The 21089-nt window shown below is 41.2% G+C and overlaps 1 protein-coding gene across 3 annotated transcripts in view; it reads right to left on the bottom strand.

The window, feature by feature from the left end:
* Positions 1-19545, bottom strand: part of LOC115011347 (forkhead box protein J3-like) — a 48670-nt gene extending 29125 nt beyond the window's left edge. For 2 of the 3 annotated variants that reach the window (XM_029436475.1, XM_029436477.1), the window contains exons 1-3: positions 19270-19545; positions 10711-10834; positions 9932-10406 (exon numbers count right to left, since the gene is read on the bottom strand). In XM_029436475.1, the coding sequence (XP_029292335.1) occupies positions 9932-10291 (360 nt within the window). In that variant the 5' untranslated portion in view covers positions 10292-10406; positions 10711-10834; positions 19270-19545. The remainder of the gene's footprint in view (positions 1-9931; positions 10407-10710; positions 10835-19269) is intronic. The other variant, XM_029436476.1, reaches the window with a different exon arrangement.
* Positions 19546-21089: the final 1544 nt, after the last annotated feature.

The following is a 21089-nucleotide window of genomic DNA, read 5'->3' as shown; positions in this document are numbered from 1 at the left end:
TCTGGCCTCAGGCAGGAAGCTTGCTGTGTGTGTGTGTGTGTGTGTGTGTGTGTGTGTGTGTGTGTGTGTGTGTGTGTGTGTGTGTGTGTGTGTGTAGATATGCCAAGGAAACAGGTCACACGGTGAAGACTGAAGTTACATAAGCGAGTAGGTTTGGAAGATTTGGGTCATGGCAGCTGAGTTAAATACAAAGGGGCAACATGAGTTAGCGTTCCCTCCAAACTGAATTAAACAGTCTTGAAAAGTTTCACAAGTGAGGCAACAACACTTGTTCCATTTTAACGAAAACAATGCTGATTACACTGACATGGTTGGTTGGTGAAGTTGGTATAGAGTTGCAAAGATGGAGTAAGTACTATCAAGTGCCTAAGTTTCCAGGAGTAACAGTCCCATTCATTTTCAATTAAAGGTGACTCATAGCTGGAGCACTTAAAACGCGTATATGTGCATGAAGCTCTTCTGGTTGAATCATCAGGTGAGCTGCTGTGTTAGAAACATAACTGGTTCTTTGACTAAACAATCAAAGGTTCAAGCCTGTGTGCATAAAACTTGAGAAGTGAGGTCAACTACGACTTTTAAACCACATTTATTTTATAAACAAAGGGTTTTATTGCTAAGTGCGTTGCTTGTTTTTAAATCGATAGAACAACTCATTTAACAGTGCAAACCTTTAAGCACAAATCAGACGTGCTCCTGTACTCTTTTCCCATTAGTTAAGTATGGTTTTGGATTTTATTTAAGAATTTGGAGGACATTAAATACAGTCAAACATACGACTTGAGTTAATAAACCCAGGACTGTTGACAATGTAAAAGAAAGTTAAAAAAAAAAGAAAATAGTAAAGAAACTTGAACAATAATGTGCATATTTTAAGTTAAAGATAATCATTTAAACCAATGTCAATGCACTGGCGTTTTGGAGATGGCTGAGCCTCAAAAGGCTGGAGAAAAGTATTTCTTTAAGTTTTTTGTTTGAATACATATTCACTAAGTGGCTTGGCAAGCTAACAGAAAGGCTGGGAGTCTCTACTTTGCAAGGTAAGAAATGAACCCTTCATGTATGTGTTTATGTAAATCACTGCTCAACTGTGCGTCTGCAGGGAGGCTGAGGTTAAAGTGTATAAGGTTTAACCTGTGGAGGCCCTATATGAAGTTTGGTGTGCACACACACAGTGGTATTCAGGAGCTTCCCATGCCCTTCAGGATGAATGTATTGTGGTGTCATAAAGATAGTCCTTGTGTGCCTACAGACAGAATAAGAGATAGAGAAACAGGCAGAAAGAGAGAAAATGAAGGAAGATATCGCAAGAGGGGATATTTGGAGAGTAGAGAGACGGAGGAGATTTTATTAACTTTCAGCTGAACCCATACAGTGCATAAAGAGAGGGTACAATTTGAAGGTAAGGCAGAGGAGAAGGAACTGGGAGGTAGGAGGGGGGGCAAGAGGCACAAAGAAATAAAGAGCTGCAGTCGGCTAGAAGTGGGAGTGTGGGGGTACGCGCACATACGGACAGGTGTCTTAGATGTGAAAGTCTCCTGGGTTCTGAGCATCATTGAGATGCCTTATTATATCCTGATGGTGACGGAGTGACAGACGCTCCATGAGAATGCGGGGTTCAATATAAGGCACTACTTCAAACCCTATCTAATACATATTCATTTCATTTGATGGACCCTTCCCCCGCCCTCTTCACTCCCTCACTGAAGTACTTCAACACAACACATCTATAAGATGAGGTGTGTGTGTGTGACTTAGCATTGTGTGTTTGTACACTGGTGTATGTGTGTGTGCAGCTGTGAGCATTTCCGTGTTGCTTGCACATGCACCTAAGTGTGTATGTAGGCAGGTGAGTGCACCTGTGCATGCGCCCGTGACTGTAAGCAGTTATGCACACTCCTGTTTATCTGTGTGTGTGTGTGTGTGTGTGTGTGTGTGTGTGTGACTGGCACAAAGGCTTCTCAGACAGGGTGGAAGTCGGGTTGCTGTTGTCTCTGGAGATCTAGTAAAAAGCTCCAAAACAATGAGAGTATATTTAAATTTAGTATATAATTGCAACCAGCAGGTCCTGCTACTTTAAAATGTTTCCCAAATCAGCTAAATCATTGCAGAGCAGTTATGTCTTGTGTTGCATGGGTCAGTCTGCTTTAAGTATTGCACCAGGCCACGCCAAGCCATGAACAAATACATTTCCACTGTATCTTCACAGTGGTCCTGCCTGTTAGCAGGGCTGACCACGGCCAACCCCTGACGGTCAACCCCCCTCAAACAAGCTGTGAAAGTCACATTGGAGGACGTTCAATATCAAACAAAATGAACTCAATCACTACATGCTACAACATATTTTGCTGCTTGATGCTAAAGAAAAAAAACTCCCACAGTTCTCCTTTTCCATGACTAAAACAGTGTTTCCCAATAATTAACTTCAGTCTAGGTATGGCCGCCACAGATTCATGAAAGCTGAAGAGTATATTTTTATACTTCTCAACGGGTGGAGTCTGGGTCTGCCCGGGGATTCAGCTTGGCAAATCAGAGACAGCCGCTCGGTGTGGGAGGATCTTCTCCCCAGTTCTGGCTGGCCCTTGCCTTGTCATCACCCTTCATATCTATACAATCAATGATTTAATGATTTAATTGTTTTTGTTAATAGAGCTAGCCTCTTAATTTTGCTCTCAAAGTGCACAAGATTGATGCATTTTACTTTCAAATGTAGCCTACAAAATCTAGGGTGAATATTCTATATACTGTATTTCTTTATATCTCGTATGATAGTTTCTTCCAGTATTGTGCAAACCTAATTAAAAGCTTTTCTCCAACAAACCATCAGAAGGCTTTTATTGTGAAGCAGCTATAGGGAATGTAAAGAGTTTATCACCAAGTTAACAAATCATTGTTTGAAGGAAGCAGAAGCAGACACAGTGAGCTGCTAAATGAAGAGCTGTATGCGACAGGCTTTTCTGCAAACCAGCACACCTCAAACACGTCATCGAGGGAAACAACTTATTCTACCTCGCCATGCTGTGCAGAGGCTTGAGTGTTCGCAGTTGCTTACAGCTCAGCTCAGCAAGACTATCCCCCACCACTATCAAAAGATGTTGTGTCAGGAGCAGTGCTGCTCTGAGACTGTTTAATTTCAGAAGTTCTTAGAGGCCGGAGGAGGTAAAATTATCCAGTCTTTCACAATGAAAATACAAAGATCACAGAGATTGCTTTTTCCTCGGGTTTGACTTGCGATCCTTTGGAGTGTCCTGACCTCAATGTTGGTAACCACTGTCCTGAACTGCCAAACGTGAGACATACTCTACTACCTCCCATCCTCCCGGTACCACATCAGTAGGTTGATTCATCTCACAACTGATTTACAAAGACGAGACCAAACTAGGTTGCGCAGCAGCAAGAGTTCACGGTGGCACACTTCCTGTTGCTGGTTGTGTCGAGCAGAGTGATGTGGCAAAGTGACAGCTTCTGTCAGCGGCTTTCCGGAAGAGGAGGCGAGTGAGCAGGGAAGGAGGAAGGAGTGCCCCGGTTGTACTCTGCATTCCAACAATGTTTGACAGCCTCCTTTTTCTATTGAGAGCCGTTCAGGTTGGTTTAAGAGTTCAGATCAAATCTATTTTATGTTAGCTCAGTTATCAGAATCTAACACATAGAAAAAATATTAACACATTTTGAGTTTGGAGGTTTAACTATTTCAGATTCAGTAAAGTAACCAGACTGTTTCTGTCACAAGATGTTGCAAAATGTTGTCAAACGGCAACCCAAAGAGGATGAAGAGGAGAGCCATTTGTGTGGACAGTGGCGTCTTTTACATGCTAACTGTGTTTTCAGATTAGGCCGTTTTAGTGTGGATGCACGGCAGTCATAGAGAAAGATTTGAAACAACAAGATGGTTTCATCCACACATACTGTGCATGTTTGATTGCAGAGACTGTGTTTAGAGCACAAATAATCTAAATTACCAACAGATGAAGAGGCAGTTTTTGTTGTTTCATGCCACTTTCTTTTGTACTATATCATAATTAGCTTTTATATTAATTCAATACTTCAATTGTCTTTCTGTTGATGAAAATAAAAATAAATCAACTGATGATACCAGTGTCTTTTTCTCTGACTGGCCTTCCTTAAAAAGCACCACACAGGTTTTGCTGGCACGAATCACGTCACACACTTGAGTAGGGCTTCTAGCTTTGTCAAACATCTACAGTTTCCTCTTTTGTTCTATGAAACACTCTGATGTTATTTAGGATCTGACAAAAGACAGGCCCATGTCTCTTTGCGGGGTACAAACCCAGCCACTAACGAATAAGCTCACTCTGTGGTATAATTGTTGCATTCCTAAGTGCTACGGAAACCAGCCGTAAGCCTATTATTAGCCATATGGAGAGTGCTACAGGCCTGGCTGGTTAGAGAGGGAAACGCGGTGCTGGATGGGTGCCAAATGCTCGAGGAGATAGCAAGAGAAATTCCTTGTTTTTAATTAAGAATGTAATACTGAGACTGCTATTAGTGATTAGTATGTAATTAAAAGCTCTAGTAGTGTTACACATACGAGTTAAATGAATAGCTGCAAACAGCTATACACATACATGTGTGCATGTGCATGTATGGAGGGAGCCTAAAAACACTGCTGATAATCTCAATTTATTCTTCAAACAATAGCAACAGTTTATATTAAAAATACAAATGTGGTGGAGGAATGGTATACATCGCGTCATACAGAAATGTCATCGCATTGTTTCAGAGTTCAACTTTAACTTCTGGCAGAATGGGGAGACCACAGTTAGAAATCTCAACATTAGTTTTGCGTTTAAGAAAAGAAACGTTGTTGTTTTCATGTTACAGAAGAGATATTTCTAAGACTATGATCAACTGCGACAGAAATTGTGGACAACAGTGAGTGTATTTTCTATTTTCAGTAATAAGGATCTATCTACTTAGGTTACTTCGGTTTCCAATGTGACATTAGTAACAAAGAGACATCATCTTGTACACAGAGCCACACGCGTACACAAGCACTACATACTGTAGATGCACAGACTCTACACACGGTGTTTTCCACACATTGTATCTAAGCTGAATCACAACAAGCATAGTACGTGGTAACATTTCAGTTGTGCTCATAAGAAACAAGCTCAGGAGCCACAAAGCAGCTACAGACACATAAGTACACTTGACACTATGCAGCGACCTCCTGAGCTCAGTTGCAGATCTCCCACAGAGCAGGCAGAGGAGGATGGGAGCCAGAATAATGGCCTAGTGCTGATTCATATCAGGTGATTGTCTGTGACATGTGGTGTTCAGCCAAAGGCCAAAGGCCATTGCGGTAGCGCTGCCCTTTACAACGTCACATTAGGCCTTGCTAATTTGCAGGCAATTAGCCTGGCTGCATGGGAGCTAGCCTGAGGCGACGGGGGTCGCAAGAGAGCAGGTTAGTCAGCACAGACAGCGAAAAGCCATTTGGTGACGGTACAGGTCTAGACTGCATTTCTCAAGCGGTAAATAACGGGAAGGCCTTCACACTTGAATAATAATATAATGGTGAGATGAGCTTTAAAAAACAACATTCCCCATCATTATATACAGCCTGTATAGAATACAAAAAGCCGCATAGTAAACAGATTAATCTTTTTTTTTCTTCCGTTTATTCAATTAATTACTTAATCTTTAAAATGTCAAAGAAATAATGAAAAATACAAATAAAATGGAAAAAAGGGAAAGCCAATTAAGGGTAAACATAAAACACAAACAAAAATACTGTAAGGCAGGCAAAACTGATTTAATTACAAAATAAATGACAAATAAGAGACTAAGACCGAAAGCAAAAAAAGAGAAACCCCTGTGTGGTTTTGGTGTCCTGCTGCATGCTCACTATGAGTAAGTAAAATGGAGGGACAACACATGGCTGTGAAAGGGCTGTGAGGGCATGGGAAAGTAGAACGGTGCACAGTGTAGGGTACAGACAGAGAGAGGGAGAGGTTGGTAAAGATAACATAAGGGAGATAATGCTGTTACAGTGATAAAAAATAACGCAGGAATGACGCAGCCTGATGCAACGCTGTTTGCATTCCACTCCAGTATACTGTATCTCCATTTTTGTTGCTTTAAAAACAGAAATGCTGGGCCTGTATGTTGCACAAGATGAATTTAAGGAGCATCAATGAGCTCCATAAACAAATGGCTCTTATGAATGTGTGTGCTATTTAATTTCATGTTTTATTTTTGGTTATGGATTCTAAACCTCCTCCACAGCTTCGGAGGAAGGTTCTCATCATTACTCCACAGATGAAAAGAGCTCTACATATTCATTTCCAGCTAAAAACACAAAAGTCTCATGACCTTGGAACGCATTTGAAAGTGTTTGTGTGTCTGTGCTTCTTCATGCAACATGTGCAGTAAGCCTGTGCTGTTCAACCAGTGTACGCAATCGTGTGATTTCTAAGGATGGAAGCTGAGTGTGTGTGTGCGTGCGTGCGTGTGTGTTTGTGTTTGTATGTGTGTGTGTGTGCGTGTCCTGGTTTCAACCCTGCCGTTCCTGCGCTCTCACATTATCATACAGAGCAGACGGCATGCGTGTGTTGGGTAGTAAAACTCTCCTCTGCTCTCTGACAGTCTCCTCTCTCTTCTCCATCCCCCCCCCCCCTCATCTCCTCTCCTGCTGAGCTCCTCGTGTGTAATCTGCAGACTGCACACGTACACTGCCTACCTGAGTGGGAGTCTCTCTGTGGGTGTACAAACTTGTGTGTGCATGCGCACGCATGTGTGGCAGAGGGTGAAGCAGACGGCAGACGCGACAGACCATGTATGAGCCGTTTCCTGAAAGCTGAAGTGTTCACCTCGAGTCGGCACATTCAGAAAACACGAATTTTAAAAAGTGTGTACTTGCAACGTGTGAGCCGACCGTGTCTGCCGAACGTGGCAGCCAGACAATCTCTGTGTCTGTGTCCCACTGTGTACAGCTGACAGCAATCACCTGAACTGGAATGAACTGGACTTATGTAACTTTCCCTGAAAAGGTCGACCATGGCTGGTATAAAACAAGACCCACTGTTTAGAACCGGGTCATCCAGGAAGCAAATGTTTACAGCCTTTTCTCAAAGACTAACACTGAACTGTGACTTGTGCTTTTACCTTGAAGTGCTGCTTAATTTGTTACTTTACATGCTTCTAAAATGTAAGTGCAGGTGTACAGGTCTCTCCACAGATCTGTGTCACACTGTATTACTCTTTACTGGAAACAAAAGAAGCCAAAAAAAGGACCAAACTGAGACTGAAAGTGCTGGGCTTTGAAAAACATTCTGTAAAGTACTAACAAGAATATTGTTTTGTATTGTTTCAATGGCCCTGGCCTATGTGGGGAGAAACACCTTTGGGTTATGTATCTCACAGCAAACTCTGCACTGATATCATGGGTAAATGCCATGTAAAAGAAATGTAGCCACAACGCCATCAGTACAGTGCTTTAATGATCCTACTTGAATGCAGCCTCACACACAAATCAATGAATCTAGACCTAGGTGTAATTATTGGATACTAAAACATCCTGGCACCCAAATACAGCCAGCAGGAGAAGGCAGTCATGAGCTGCAGCGACAGAAAGCCTGAATGGTCTTAATAACCCCTATCCTCTCTCTCCGAACAGAAATGAATTGATTGAATCCTACATGCAGGTAAGAAGCTCTGCCAGCACAACCTGGCTTGTATCATAACCTTTTTGTCTCCGTTTCTGGCATGCATCTCTGCTCAGGGAATGGTGCGTTGAAGATTATAGACGGGGAACAAACACAGGTTCGTGAAAGGGAAAGAAGAAGAGAGGAGAGGAGTGACTAAGATAGAGGAGGAGAGAAGAGGAGGGGGTTGGTGGAGTGCAAATGCTTGGGAGATGAAGATAGAAAGTGAAAGAGAGAGAAATAATGAGAGAAGAAGAAAAATGTCCCCGCTCTCAGAGAGATGAATTGGTTGATAGTTTGCAGACAGCCTTTTTCAATGTGTCAGTGGAAGGACTATATCCATTCGCTTCTTCACTAATAAGGTAGAGAATCCCCAAGACACAACCGAAGGGATCTATTCGTTCGTCTCCAATAACACAGCCACCTTTCTGCTCATATTAGCGAGGATTTGCATAGCTGCATTTACATAAGGATTTAATAATGTCGTCTGAATGAGACAAAACTCATCTGTCAATCATTCCTGGTTCAATAAAAGGTTTCTGTGTTCGTCGAGGCAACCACTGGATCAGAGGTGTGCAGTGTGAGCACTAGAAATAGGGCTGAGGTTCGATAGCATTGGATCAGTTCAGTAACATGTCCGCTTGTTGAATCCAAGGTTTAGCTTCCAACATTAAGTTAAAAATAACTGAAATTGAGATCTGTAAATCAACTTTTGTTGCGTGGGACGTAGAAGCACTATGGGTAGCTATGACCTGAAAATAGGATGAGCACAATGTCGCCTACGTTATATATTTAAAAGGTTCAATGTGTTAGATATGAATTTAAACTTAAACATTAAAACAATTTACTAACATTTTCAACAGCATGTGAAGATGTAACAGTGCTGATGTTATGTCAAAGACGTGCTGCAGAGGTATCTAGTGAAATCAGCAGTCTAACTGACAAGTGCCGGCCCGTCCAGTCTAAGATGAATAGTGAGTCATTGTAGCGCCAGCCTGCCCTCAGTACAGAGGGAGACGAAGTAAAGCTGCCTGACTCGGGCAGACTCAGGGCTTGTCAACATTACATTCATGATCCCTGCACGTTTTGATAGTTTGTTTTGAACAAATCCTAAGTGGCAGAAACGAGAAAAAGACTTGCAGCATCGCCTTGTCCCCATCACTACCACGAGGCTGATCGGCCGGGAGTGTGCGAGAGAGACGGGAGACAGACAGATCTTCCGTTAGCAGTCAGCAGATAGCATTGATTTAGCCGACTCCCAGCCTCATCGTCAAACTACCGGCTGTGACTACCGGTACTGAGATTTTCGCCGGCTGCATCCAAGCCGCCGGAGCGGCTGCACGTTCCCCTTCTGGGAGGCAGTCCTATGTAGGTGCGGAGGATGAAAAAAAAAAAAACACGATTCGTTCCCTCGTCTATGACGCCCGGACCCAGGCCAACATACAAACTATCAAAACGGAACGTTACACGGACCGTACAGCCCCCAGCGCCACAGTAAACACACATGGCTAAGCCCCACGTGAACATTATGAGAAAGCAGTGATATTTAGACACAGAAGTAAAGAAATACACAGTAAATATATCAACAGTGGAAGAGAGAGATATATAGCTGTATACAATACACAATATAAAGAATACATTAGAATACAATAAATATGACAAATTACTACAACTAAAATATAAACAGGTTAACATACTATAGTTTTGATGATTGATGAGTTTAGATTGTATGGACCCAGGAGTAGAGGTGAAATACTGCCTCCTATTTATTTGGAGCAGGTGTCTCAGAACAACAAATTAACCTTTAATGAGATAATTGCTCCAAAATGGAAGGCCCTCATTCAGAACCACTGTGTTGAAAAGTTGGAATTATTGATATAACATTAGTGGTTTGCTGATTTGCCATGATTTGGTGAAACCCGTGGAAAAGCTTTACAACCCAACATTTATAAATAAAACAATTGTAAATCCCCCCCCCCAGCAGATTCATGAATTCAAATATAATACAATAATAATATAATAATATAATATAATAATTATCATAAGAATGAACTTCATGGAATCTAATTCCAAAAAGTAATTATCATTTAATAGCATAAACCTTTTACACAATCTACTGACGTCCTCAAATATTTTCCCCTCAATGATTATGAGGAAAAATGCATTTGGATCCATCAGGACATGTTGACACACAGACCAGCTATAGAAGCTTAACCCTAAAAAGCCAGGCTCTCTATCACATAGTTTATTTGTTGTGTTTGTCTTACCTTCCAGCCGCTGCCCGCCTCTCTGTAATAGGGGAAGTTGTCACAGATCCACTGGTAGATCTCACTGAGGGTCATCCGTTTGCGCGGCGAGCCGTTGATTGCAAAGGTGATCAGACTGGCGTAGCTGTAGGGCGGTTTGCCATCTCTGTGCTGTGCAGCTTCTTCCTGGTCCAGTGTTGTTCCTGGGTCCAGATGGACAATTTTCTTGCCAGGCCCGTGCCCGTGATGGTGGCCGTGGTGGTGGTGTCCATGGGGGTGGCCGTGGTGGTGTCCCGCATCTGCCTTCTGGATGGCTGCCCTCATGCTGAGCTGGGGGAGCCAGTCCATTGAGGTCAGGCTGCTCTCCAGCTCAGAGGTCATGGTGCTTGTAGGTTGAGGGGTCAAAAGGGAAGGATGAGAGGCTCAGCGACGTGGCGTATGGAGGATCTCCTGTTGGCTCACTGACTGGGTGCTGCGCAGCAGCCTTGTCTCAAGTCTGGAAGAGCAGGAGGTTTGTTTACTACGGCTATTCATCTCCTTTAGCTAGAGCAGAAAGCACACTTGGCAGAGACACACAGATGTTAACTTGCACATTATTTTCCACATAGTGTAGATTTGTATAATGGAAAACTAAATATTTTGGCATGTTCATCACTTGGTCTTTAACACTGCACATAAATATGATCTGCAATGTGAGCTATGGATAAGAAACAAACTATAATCAAACAGTTGTTTTCCATTAATAACAGAATGAAAAGCAAAGCAGTATGGGGGAGAAGCTATGAGTTGAAGTGTCTTACTCTTCCCATTCCTTTCCATCTTTCTTTGGGCCAAAGCATCTGGGGAAGTCACCGAAGTGAAAGGTGTAGTCCTTCCCTCGTGCATGTTCACAAGTTCTTCATTTAGCCACTGCAATGGCTGCTGCTGCAACGCACAAACACAAAACCACACAAGACGGTGAGCTTGCACTGCCAGACAGCCTTCATAAGATATTTATATCGCACAACCGCTCAACTGGCCTCGGCATCTGTCCAACCCGATTAAAACTCTTCTCTCTTTCTCTGTCTGTGTTCTGTCTATCTGGATTGCCTCTCACTCTGGTTCTCTCCAAAGTGGAAATGGCAATTGGATCTGCAGAGTGACTAAAAGCTGGGGAATTGTTTTCACAAGTGCCTGCCAAATGGGGGGAACAGCTCGGGAGGAATTCCAACCCTCTAGAGGAGCCGAAAGGCTCGTCCCCTTTCCCTGCCTGTATAACCCCCCCACACCGTGTTCCCATTCTCTGACTCTCGACGTGCCTCACTCTCCTGTCAAGTCCATGCCTTACTCCCCCAGCGTCTCAGATCCTGTTCAGACAGACACAAACAATGAAAAAACTCAAGAAGCCCCCAAGATTTTAATTTGGTAGCTATTTTTAGAGCAGCGCTGAACTTAAAAACCTGTCTTGTGCAAGTAGAGAAGGAACGCTTTTTTGGTGGTGTGGGCTTTTGCAAATACTTTTGGCATGATTCAGGAAAAAAAACAAAGATGATCATTTGGTACACGAGAGAGAAATTACTCACCAATTGTTCTGTACTCCAGTCAGTGACAGAACATTCGTAGATTTGTCACTACTGGACTGAGAATGTCATGTAACTGTTACTCATCACTGCAGTGAAGATGTTGCATTCAGACCACTCGTTGATCCAACACAGAAAATTGCCTTGTTTAGTGCTTGGTGCTTTTGGAAGATAAACGTCCTACATTATGGGAAATACAGGAAAACCTACGGGTTTAACGAGAGAGACGGATACAGATTGGGCCAATGCCAGTGAGTAGTTAACAAAGACTGGATGGATTCAGCCTAAGGATACAGAAATCTTCATCTAAACCTTCATCTACCATCCCATGCACTAACCTTCCCATGTCCTTGAACAACAAAGAGCCTATTGGCCCACGCATTTTCCATTCAGACTCACTGTATATAATCAAGGTGGGAGAACTTCAATGAGCCTGCCTACCAGGAGCAACACAAACCCGTCTCTCTTTCCACCAATCCCCTGAGGAGCCCAATACACCAGGATGAAGACGAGGAAGGCAAGTACTCAGCAGCTCTTGCAAAAACCTTGCTTAATTACAAGTAGAAAAAACAAATGTTTAGCAGCAGACTCATCAAGCCAAACAAGCCAGGCAGTGGGACTGCGGGAAGAGGAACCGAGAGAAGAGATATGCCCAATGAGGTCTCTTGCACAACACCACCCCCATCTCCTCCTCAAGGCCCTGCCACTGTGGGAGAAGCCATAGCCAACCCCCCTCTTCCAAATCCCAGGAAGCCATCTTAATTAGTGCACCTTTTTTTTCTTTCCGTTTTTTCGCTGTAGGCAAGGTAGCATTGCTAGTTGTAGTGGTGGTGGGTAGGTGGGGATGGGGGTGGTGACACACAAGACACAGAACAAAACATACTTATTTTCCCCTCATTAAAAGAAGGCTCAAGCTGCAAATCAGCCTGCCACAAGCCATGACCTGCTGTGCTGCTGTGGCTGTTGTTGTTGAGAAGTTTGGGAGCGTGGGCTGGCTGCATGGCGGCACGGTGTACCTTCGCACCGCTAGCCTGGTGAGGATGATGAGTAATAGAAGAGAGCATAGAAAAGAGGAGGGGCATGACTTGGCTTCTGGGGAGAGGGGCCCTTCTGGGCGGGTAGACGCAACCAATTACCTAGTCGACTCAGTCAACTGGTCCCACAGTGACTGGGCTAACCTCAGCACTGTGTCTTTTGTCTCCGATATGTGCTGTGTTTCACATCCGCCTCAGAGGCCCACATGGTATCAGGGGAGGAAAATGATCACTGCAGAGAAGGCAGCTTACAGTATATCTCCGCTTATCTTAGGGCTATCAGTTTTCAATAGAAATGCATTTTATTGAACGCATAGATGCTGAGTGTTAAACTCTCATCTCAGGTAATTCTTCATGATTATCTGAGAGTACTGAAATATGCGTGAGAGAGGAGAGTAACCCTTCCGTCTATTTTGGTCTTTGTTGATGTTCCTTCAGGTGAAATTCAACATAGTTATAGTGGGAACATCCCTACAGTCTATTGGTGTACTGCACTTACTTCACTTATGCAGCCAGAAATGACTACATCATCCTCAGGTGCAGATCCGTATCAGAAGGGCCAATGATGTCATTTTTTACTGTTTATTAAATGCAGATGTCACTTTAAACACTTTAACTGATATTATGTCATCATCAACTAAATGTATCCGTTTTCATTCATAATATGATTAACTGGATGTTTAGAAATAAAACTGACCAAATTAATTTAAGGTCAATTTCATGACAGTTCAGAAAACTGTCCCTGAAAGCAGATCTCCTTGCTGCAGGGCAGGAGAGAACTAATTGTAGTGCAATGATTGGGGGCTTATACAGAAACCCAAATAGCAAAATTCCTGCACATAATTAAAACCTCTCAAGATTCAACTCTGTATCATTGATCAGGAAACATCAAAATACAAACCAACAACACAGATTTCAAAGCGCTGTAGTTGAATAGAAAATAAAGGTAACGAAGATGGATATTCTGGCAGCTGATGATACAGACGTAGGAGTGTTTGATTAAATAGTTTGTTTGCTTGTAGTATGAATGTGTATGGGAACATACATTTTCAGAGAGAGATATCAGAAGCGGTTCAAAATCTGGCAAAAAGAGAACATGTGGCATTTTTACCAACAAATAATTAATAAAAAGCACGTACAAAGTTAACTTTGGTAACTTGAAGGTTGTGAGCCATTACCTGGCCACTTCCAGAAAAGATTACAAGCATTAATACAAAAAGAAGAGCAAGGATTTGGACATTTATGAACAAGAAACCTTTCTCATCCAAAGAATTTAAATGCATCACTCTCCGCACTGTAGACGGAGCTTTCATGACTGGGAACATTGTCCCTTTAAAAGAGTTGAGGGTCTGTGTGTGATTGAATGTATTCACCCATTAGACTTTGTAGCTGTGCTGCACTCACTCAGCTGTATGCATCACTAACAGCTAACAGTCCCCCGCTGCTAGCAGGCTTTTAGACTGAGAGAGGCTTTACAGTTCTGCATTTTAATAGAGAACTTTGAATGGAGTGACGGGGGATGGGTGAGAGAAGGGGGGAGGGAGCCAAAAGAAAGAGGCATCAAAATATTTTCAGAGGAAAATGAAGTAATGACAAAATACCCACCCGGAGCGTGCAGAGCAGAGGGGGTTTCTGGAAAGGACTGCCTTGGCAACGGTAAGGCTAATGTGTCAAAAGAAAGTCTGTAGGCATACTGAGCGCTGTCATGTTGAGGAGTGTAGGCCATTCAAAGGAGGGGGGGAAAAGGTCCAAAAAGCAGCATTGAACGTCTTAATTACTTTCTGCTTCAGCGGCAGAAAACATACCCCTGAAAAGGTTCAATTATAAGATATCAAGGCAAATCAGTTGGCCTTATGATGGCTGCTTACTCATCTCTCAATGGAGCTGGGTTAAGCAATTATCGTTTGATACTGTAGTGTCTACTTATTCTCAAAGGAGAATAAGTGCCTGGAGAGGCATGGCTGTAATGCACCGTTTCAAACTGAGATACATTTTGTGGCCTTACTCCTTATAGCGAGTGGTCAGGCAAACTACTGCTTGAAAGGAAAAATAAGGGGGGGAGAGTAATACAAAAGAGAGGAGGATCATTTTACCCTGACAGAACAACACTTTCATCACTGGTTTATAAAAACTGATCGCTGGCCCATGTGGACCAAGTCAATCAAGTGGCATCTCAAATGAGCACACTGATTAACACAGTTTTTCTCAGGTCTGAAAGAACATCCGGTGAAAGAAGGCAAGAAAATCCAGAGGTTCCACTGAATACCCTAAGGCTTAGAATAAAAGATTTAACTCACTAAGCCCACACAGAATATAACACCTGAAAACATCTGCCAAGGTAGAGGGAGTTAGCGACCCAGAAGACTTACCACTGCCGACTAAGAAAATCTATCACAATTCCAGATTCTGACAACGGCGAAGTTAAAAAGGCCTATTTTGTCATAAATAAAACATAGGAGTGCAGCATTTCGGCAAACTCCCCCAACGATAGGTCCCAAGAGAGATGGGATGCTGTTTGTGAACTCATGCTTTGCACAGTAAAGGGGGCTACAGCACTGCGTCACCACAACTCAAACTACATTCCCACATCCAGCTCTATTCAGCAAGGACTAGTCCTCTTTAAAAATTCATTAATTTACAGCAAAAATAGATTAAAGCGCCCAAGCTAAAAAGTTTGGCTTGTGAATTGCATTAATAATGAAAGCGAGCATCCAAAACCTAGAGGCCCTGGCTCAGAGGCATGGCTTAGGTTTTGTAGCGCTTTATAATGGAGAGTCATTTACATTTTTTTGAAGTATTACAGCTTTTTGATGCTTGTTTATAATTACATTGTTTTACATGCAAATTGGCTAACAATTGTTACTCATTAAAACATAACCAGGAGAGTGCAACAACACCCTGAGCTTGTGTAAGACACAGGCTTTACATCCGGTGCACAATGGAAGCTTTGCACTGAACTCTTGTCGCTGGCAGCACCGCTGCAGAGTTTAATCCAAACGACAGCCCTTTAAAAGTGGTCATACCCCTTCTTATCTTTTACATCTTTCTCTTTCAAATCATAGCAACGCTTTCCAAACAGAATCGATGAGGATTTTGACAAGATAAAAGGATTTGCTGCATTTGATTCCAAATGATGTGTACTTTCCTGGGGACAAGACAAAAATCACACTGACTGGGAGCACTCAGAGAACTTAAAGGGTACTTAAAAGAAGAGTCCGGCTGCTCTAATGCCTTGTCAAAAATGTTTCTCCTTCCCAGCCTGAAGATAGAGGAGTTTGCTATGGTTCAGTATACAGGTAAATCAACATCTAAGGAACAGCTGATTGGGGATGAAGGGTTTTACATCCACTCACTTGCAGAGGTCCAGTAATTACTTCTAATAGCAGGTCATTTCTATAATCACTTTGTCTAAATGATGATTTAAACAGCTGAATATTGATATGACCTCAGGTAATTAAAATGACCTGTGACCTAGTGGTGTGGCCTGATGATTACGGAGGCTGATTAGAGGCCTTCTTCTCGCTGAAGCAAATGAGACTTCTTCCTCACCTCTTTGGTCAAGGTGTCTTGGAGCATGGCAGTTTACCAACAGCCGCTCTGGCGGATGTGTTCATGATAAACAGTAGAAGACGAAGACGCTTGCAGGCATCAATCCATACAACTGAAGAGAGTGGGTGTTTGCTAAATTCATAATCTTCCTTGGTAAGTTCTTAAGTAAACAGATCTTCTTTCCAAGGTTAAACACAGATTCTGTATAATGGAGGCGGTATGAAAAGGTGAGCCTATAGTCTGTATGTTTACAGGGATCAACACTGTGGCTAACACAGACAAATATTTTCGTGCATAGCGTATGAAAGCCATTTGTTTGCAAAAAACGGTGAAAGAAATTACTTCTGAATGATAAATGCTAATCTTAAATCCTGCTGGGTTTTTCAATAAAGTTAACTTTGTGAAAACTGCACAGACACGAGGATGATGGGATTGGGTTTCGATTCTATATTTGTTCAAACTATATTTAAAAAAAATTAATATACGTGTATATATATATATATATATATATATATGTATATACACTGTACACATACACATACATACATATAAATAAACCATCATGTTTTAATTGGATGGAAAATAATTCCTGAAAGACACAGAGAGAAATGACTGGCTGCCTAACATTACTTATGGGGTCACAAATTAAGAATATATTACAAGTACATTTGCAGGTAGACAAAATAAAATCATGGCAGCCAAGACTGATTCATATATTGGTGTACCGGAATTAAAAGAAAAACTTATCTACTTAAACTTAACTATCATTAGTTTCTTTATTTTATTTGTGAATTATTTTATTTCCTATTTATTAATTCAGTAATTATTTTATTGAGCAGCCATTATTATTAACTGACGTCTCCTCTGATCATTTAGTCACATCGCCCTAATGTACCTGTGAGTTCCCGTACCTCCCCTCCCCCCACCACAGTGCTGCTTTGCCTTGACTTGGGTAAGTTGTGTGGTGTATTTTACTTTTCTTTGATCCACTAATCATTTAGATTTTAACCTTGAATGCATAATATCTATTGATGGTATTATTATGTTATATTGCTGTTTTTAAAGATATTTTGACAGCTAACTTTAGTTTTGAAGTTTGCTCAGCTTCATTCCTAGCATGATGCCAGGCCGCCTTTTTTTTTTTTTTTTTTTACACTTGACCAACATAGCCGTGTCGATATTTTACACCGGATTTCATTTCTATATTTCCGTGGTTTAACTTTACTCTTTTTGAGAGAGACAGTTAATGTTATATTGATTTAAGAAAAAAATTAAAATAAATGGTCTAACATTGTCTAAGACATATGATGCATATGATAGATGTCAAAGTCATGTGGTGTCAAAGTTATGTGCTATTGTTGTGTTGCTTGAGACATTGTGAATAAAAGTGCTGAGAGTGAATGATCCAGATGTGCAGTGACCAACCTGGAGGAAATATATACGTGTGTGTATTGTCTTCCTGCAGAGAGAGGAATGAATGGTGGAAAATAGTCCTCTGAGTCCTTTCCCATCTATGCCCAACTAACATCCGTTACACTGACACACGGAGTTCATCTTTATCAAAGAAACTCAAATGAATGTAGTGTATCCCCAAAAATCCCTTAATTCAACTTTCAAAAAGTCATTACTACACTCCTTTCTTAGCATTGCATTTGCTGACATTGACGATAATTAAAACGACCTTTCCGATGCTAAAACAGAAATCAGTAAAACATTATGAGGGTTACTTCTCTTCACGTTTCATGCGATTTTGCATAACGTTTTAATGAGGCATTTAGGGGTCTATGAGTGATCTACTGAGAAAGTCTACAATGGCAATCAGCAGTGAGTGTGGCAGCTGTTCGGCAATTAAAAAGCCAAATTACCCTCAATCAACACCATTTACAAGCGCAAGTAAATCTCAGAGCAAATAATGATGAGAGAAATCTGTTCAGACAGCTCTCATCTTGATAGGAATTAGAGGCGCATCCAAATCAGGAACAGGGTACTCTCTCAAACGTTTTCTCAGTCTGTCGCCCACAAACACACACACACCTCCCCTTGTCTGTGTGTTTTTGGAGAGAAGAAATGTATAGTATTGCCTGGCTCTCCCCACTGCAGCATGATGAAAGATAATGACTCCTTTACAGTACAAAGATGGTCACCGTTTATGGTAAGGTTAAGGTCTCTTTATGGAAAGAGACTTCACAGATCCATTTTAGGCAGCCTTTGGAAAAGAAATCCATAGTGGGGGAGAACAACTAAATTAACAGCCAAAGATGTATGTATATATATATATATATATATATATATATATGTTTAGTTTAGCACAATTTAAGAATACATATATACATATATATATATATATATATATATATATATATATATATATATATATATATATATATACACATATACATATATATATATATATATATATATATATATATATATATATATGTATATATGTATTCTTAAATTGTGCTAAACTAAACATGCGGAGTCACTGCAAATTACACATAATTGAAAAAAAGTGTGCTGACAAACCACGAAACATGGCATGATTCACAGAGGCATAATTATGTCCATGGAAACATACTCCATAGAGTACGTACATATGAATACTGTCAACATCTATACATACACAAGCACACACAAAGAAACCTGTGGTGTACATATAAACCTATATAAAATATGCTATGCTGTGAAACAAAGTTGGTTAGATCTTAAATGAATCCCCTGAAGCAAATAATTATGTTACTACATTTCCTTATAACCGTCGAGTTACTGTGTTTTAAACTTTGCAGTTGATTCACTACTTATAAGCTAATTTTGCCTCCATACAATAAACATTGCGACCAACAGAGACAGTTTGAGCTTGGTTTGTTCCTCGGTCCAGCTATAAGCTTCCACTGTTGTCACTTCTAAAGTGTTTTCAGCTGTGCATGCACTGTCCTCCTCGTCCAACACAATTCACCTCTTGGATAATTGTTGTATTAAACACCGCTTTCTTCACAGCCTGTTAACCGACAGCCCTACTGTCTGACAGGCAAACTTAAAATAAGTTGACTTTATCTGACGGACATTTGGTATAAAGTCAAATGCTACAGTGTCTGTAGGCATGCATCCTGTGACAGGCGACGAACGCTTCTAGCAACACTTTTTTCCCGCTAAATCGCTATATAGTCACAAACCTTTAGGACTGACATTCAAAAATTATTCTGCCCAGACTACTCACCGTCGTAGGTGAATATGAACCGGCTCAATTTTTTTGGTACTCAGCTTCTCAGAATCTCCAGACGCCTTTTATTCTGCTCTTGAAAAATCCCCCTCGAAGACAAAAGCTCCAGCCTTGACGCTGTCACCGGGGCTGCATGCACGGTGCTCTGCGGGCGGCACACTGACCGCTGCTGTGGTCACTCGACAGTCATGACGGGCGGACAAGACCCGCAATTCGCATTTGCGCTCAACAACACGAAGATCCCGGGTCTCTGTGCTCTGCTCGGCTGCTACACCACCGGAACTACTTCCCAAGCCAGCCGGAGCACGTTGAGGATAAATTCATGCACCACAATAGGAAAAATGAAATCACATCCATTTAACTAGTTCCCAATTTAATTTCAATAGCCTATTAATGAGATTCTACCAGGACACACATAGACTTGCCATAATTATGTCTAGCAGAAAGACAAACATATAGGCTAATGACTGATATTATTAATAATAATGAGACATCATTATCATACTGTTATGTTAGGTTCATGTATGTGTTGTCACCATCATGTGATGGACTATAATCATTATTATTACTAGAATTACGACAAATTATTCAAACATGGCAGTTATTTTGACTGTTTTGCTAAAGGGGTTAAATTATAAATACATAAAATCACTGTCTGTGATATACAGACACCAAAACCACTGAATTGTTGTAGGCAAGGAAATATGTTTAATAAGAATATTCACAGACTGCTCAAAATGCAAAACAAAGCAACATTTGGTGCACAATAGTGGCATTTAGTGGCCCCTATGTAACATTCTGATCTGTTACACCAGCACATTGGGGACTTGCTGGTGTATTATCTGTTACATTAGAGGTACAGGCTCCATGCCTGTAATTTGTTGATTAAAAGCAGGAAGCAGCTTGATGTGAAGTACAGCGCACCCACCTGGATCAGTCAGAGCACCTTGTACCTTTTACACACACTACTCTTTTTCATATATGTATATAGTGCTATATTTTATATTATATTTATGTCATCCCATTTTATCTTACATCTTATTGTCATTTCTTTCTTATTTTATCTTCAAATTACTAGAGCTCTGAATAAGACTAGTTATTTTTATTGATGAGCTGAGACGTTATATTTCATTGTAACCATGACCCTGTTAACCTACATAATATTAATATTATTAATAATTACATTTATTTAGCGCTTTTCTTGAACTCAAAATTGCTTCACACTAGGGGGCAGTGGTGGAACATATAACAGACAGCTCAGACATACACATATGACTAATAAGGTCAAAATAATATAAAATAAAGTGAAACTAAAATTTGTCGAAGCTGAAGATTTCTGGAGAGAGAGAGAGAGAGAGAGAGAGAGAGAGAGAGAGAGAGAGAGAGAGAGAGAGAGAGAGAGAGAGAGAGCGAGAGAGATAGAGATAGAAAGAGAGAGAGAGAGAGCGCTTTCAACCACCACCAAATGCATTAAAACTCAATTCTGAGAATTAAAAGTAAAGCCAACAAAGGCATCTTTTGTAAACAGGAGCTGCTGCAGTTTCCCTGTGAACAAAAGCTTTATCTGTTACAGCACTTCATGGTATTTTCCTTCCAGACAGCTTTTACTTATGTGGTAGACTGTTATAATTGTTAACTATGTGAGATAAGTGGAATGACTCAGGAGATATGCATAAGCATGTAAGACATGACAGTGACACAAGCCTTGATGTTTGACCTTCGATGTGCAGAAGATGTATGTTCAGAGTTTGACACTAGAAGGCTGTTTTCACATGTATCTGTTGAAGGGGGTTCACCTTTAATCTGACTTTAAAACA

This window comes from Cottoperca gobio, chromosome 7, assembly GCF_900634415.1.
Source record: "Cottoperca gobio chromosome 7, fCotGob3.1, whole genome shotgun sequence".
In the NCBI taxonomy this organism is placed as follows: domain Eukaryota; kingdom Metazoa; phylum Chordata; class Actinopteri; order Perciformes; family Bovichtidae; genus Cottoperca; species Cottoperca gobio.
The sequence above is the reverse complement of the archived record's forward strand: the minus strand, read 5'-3'. Positions and strand labels throughout refer to the sequence as shown.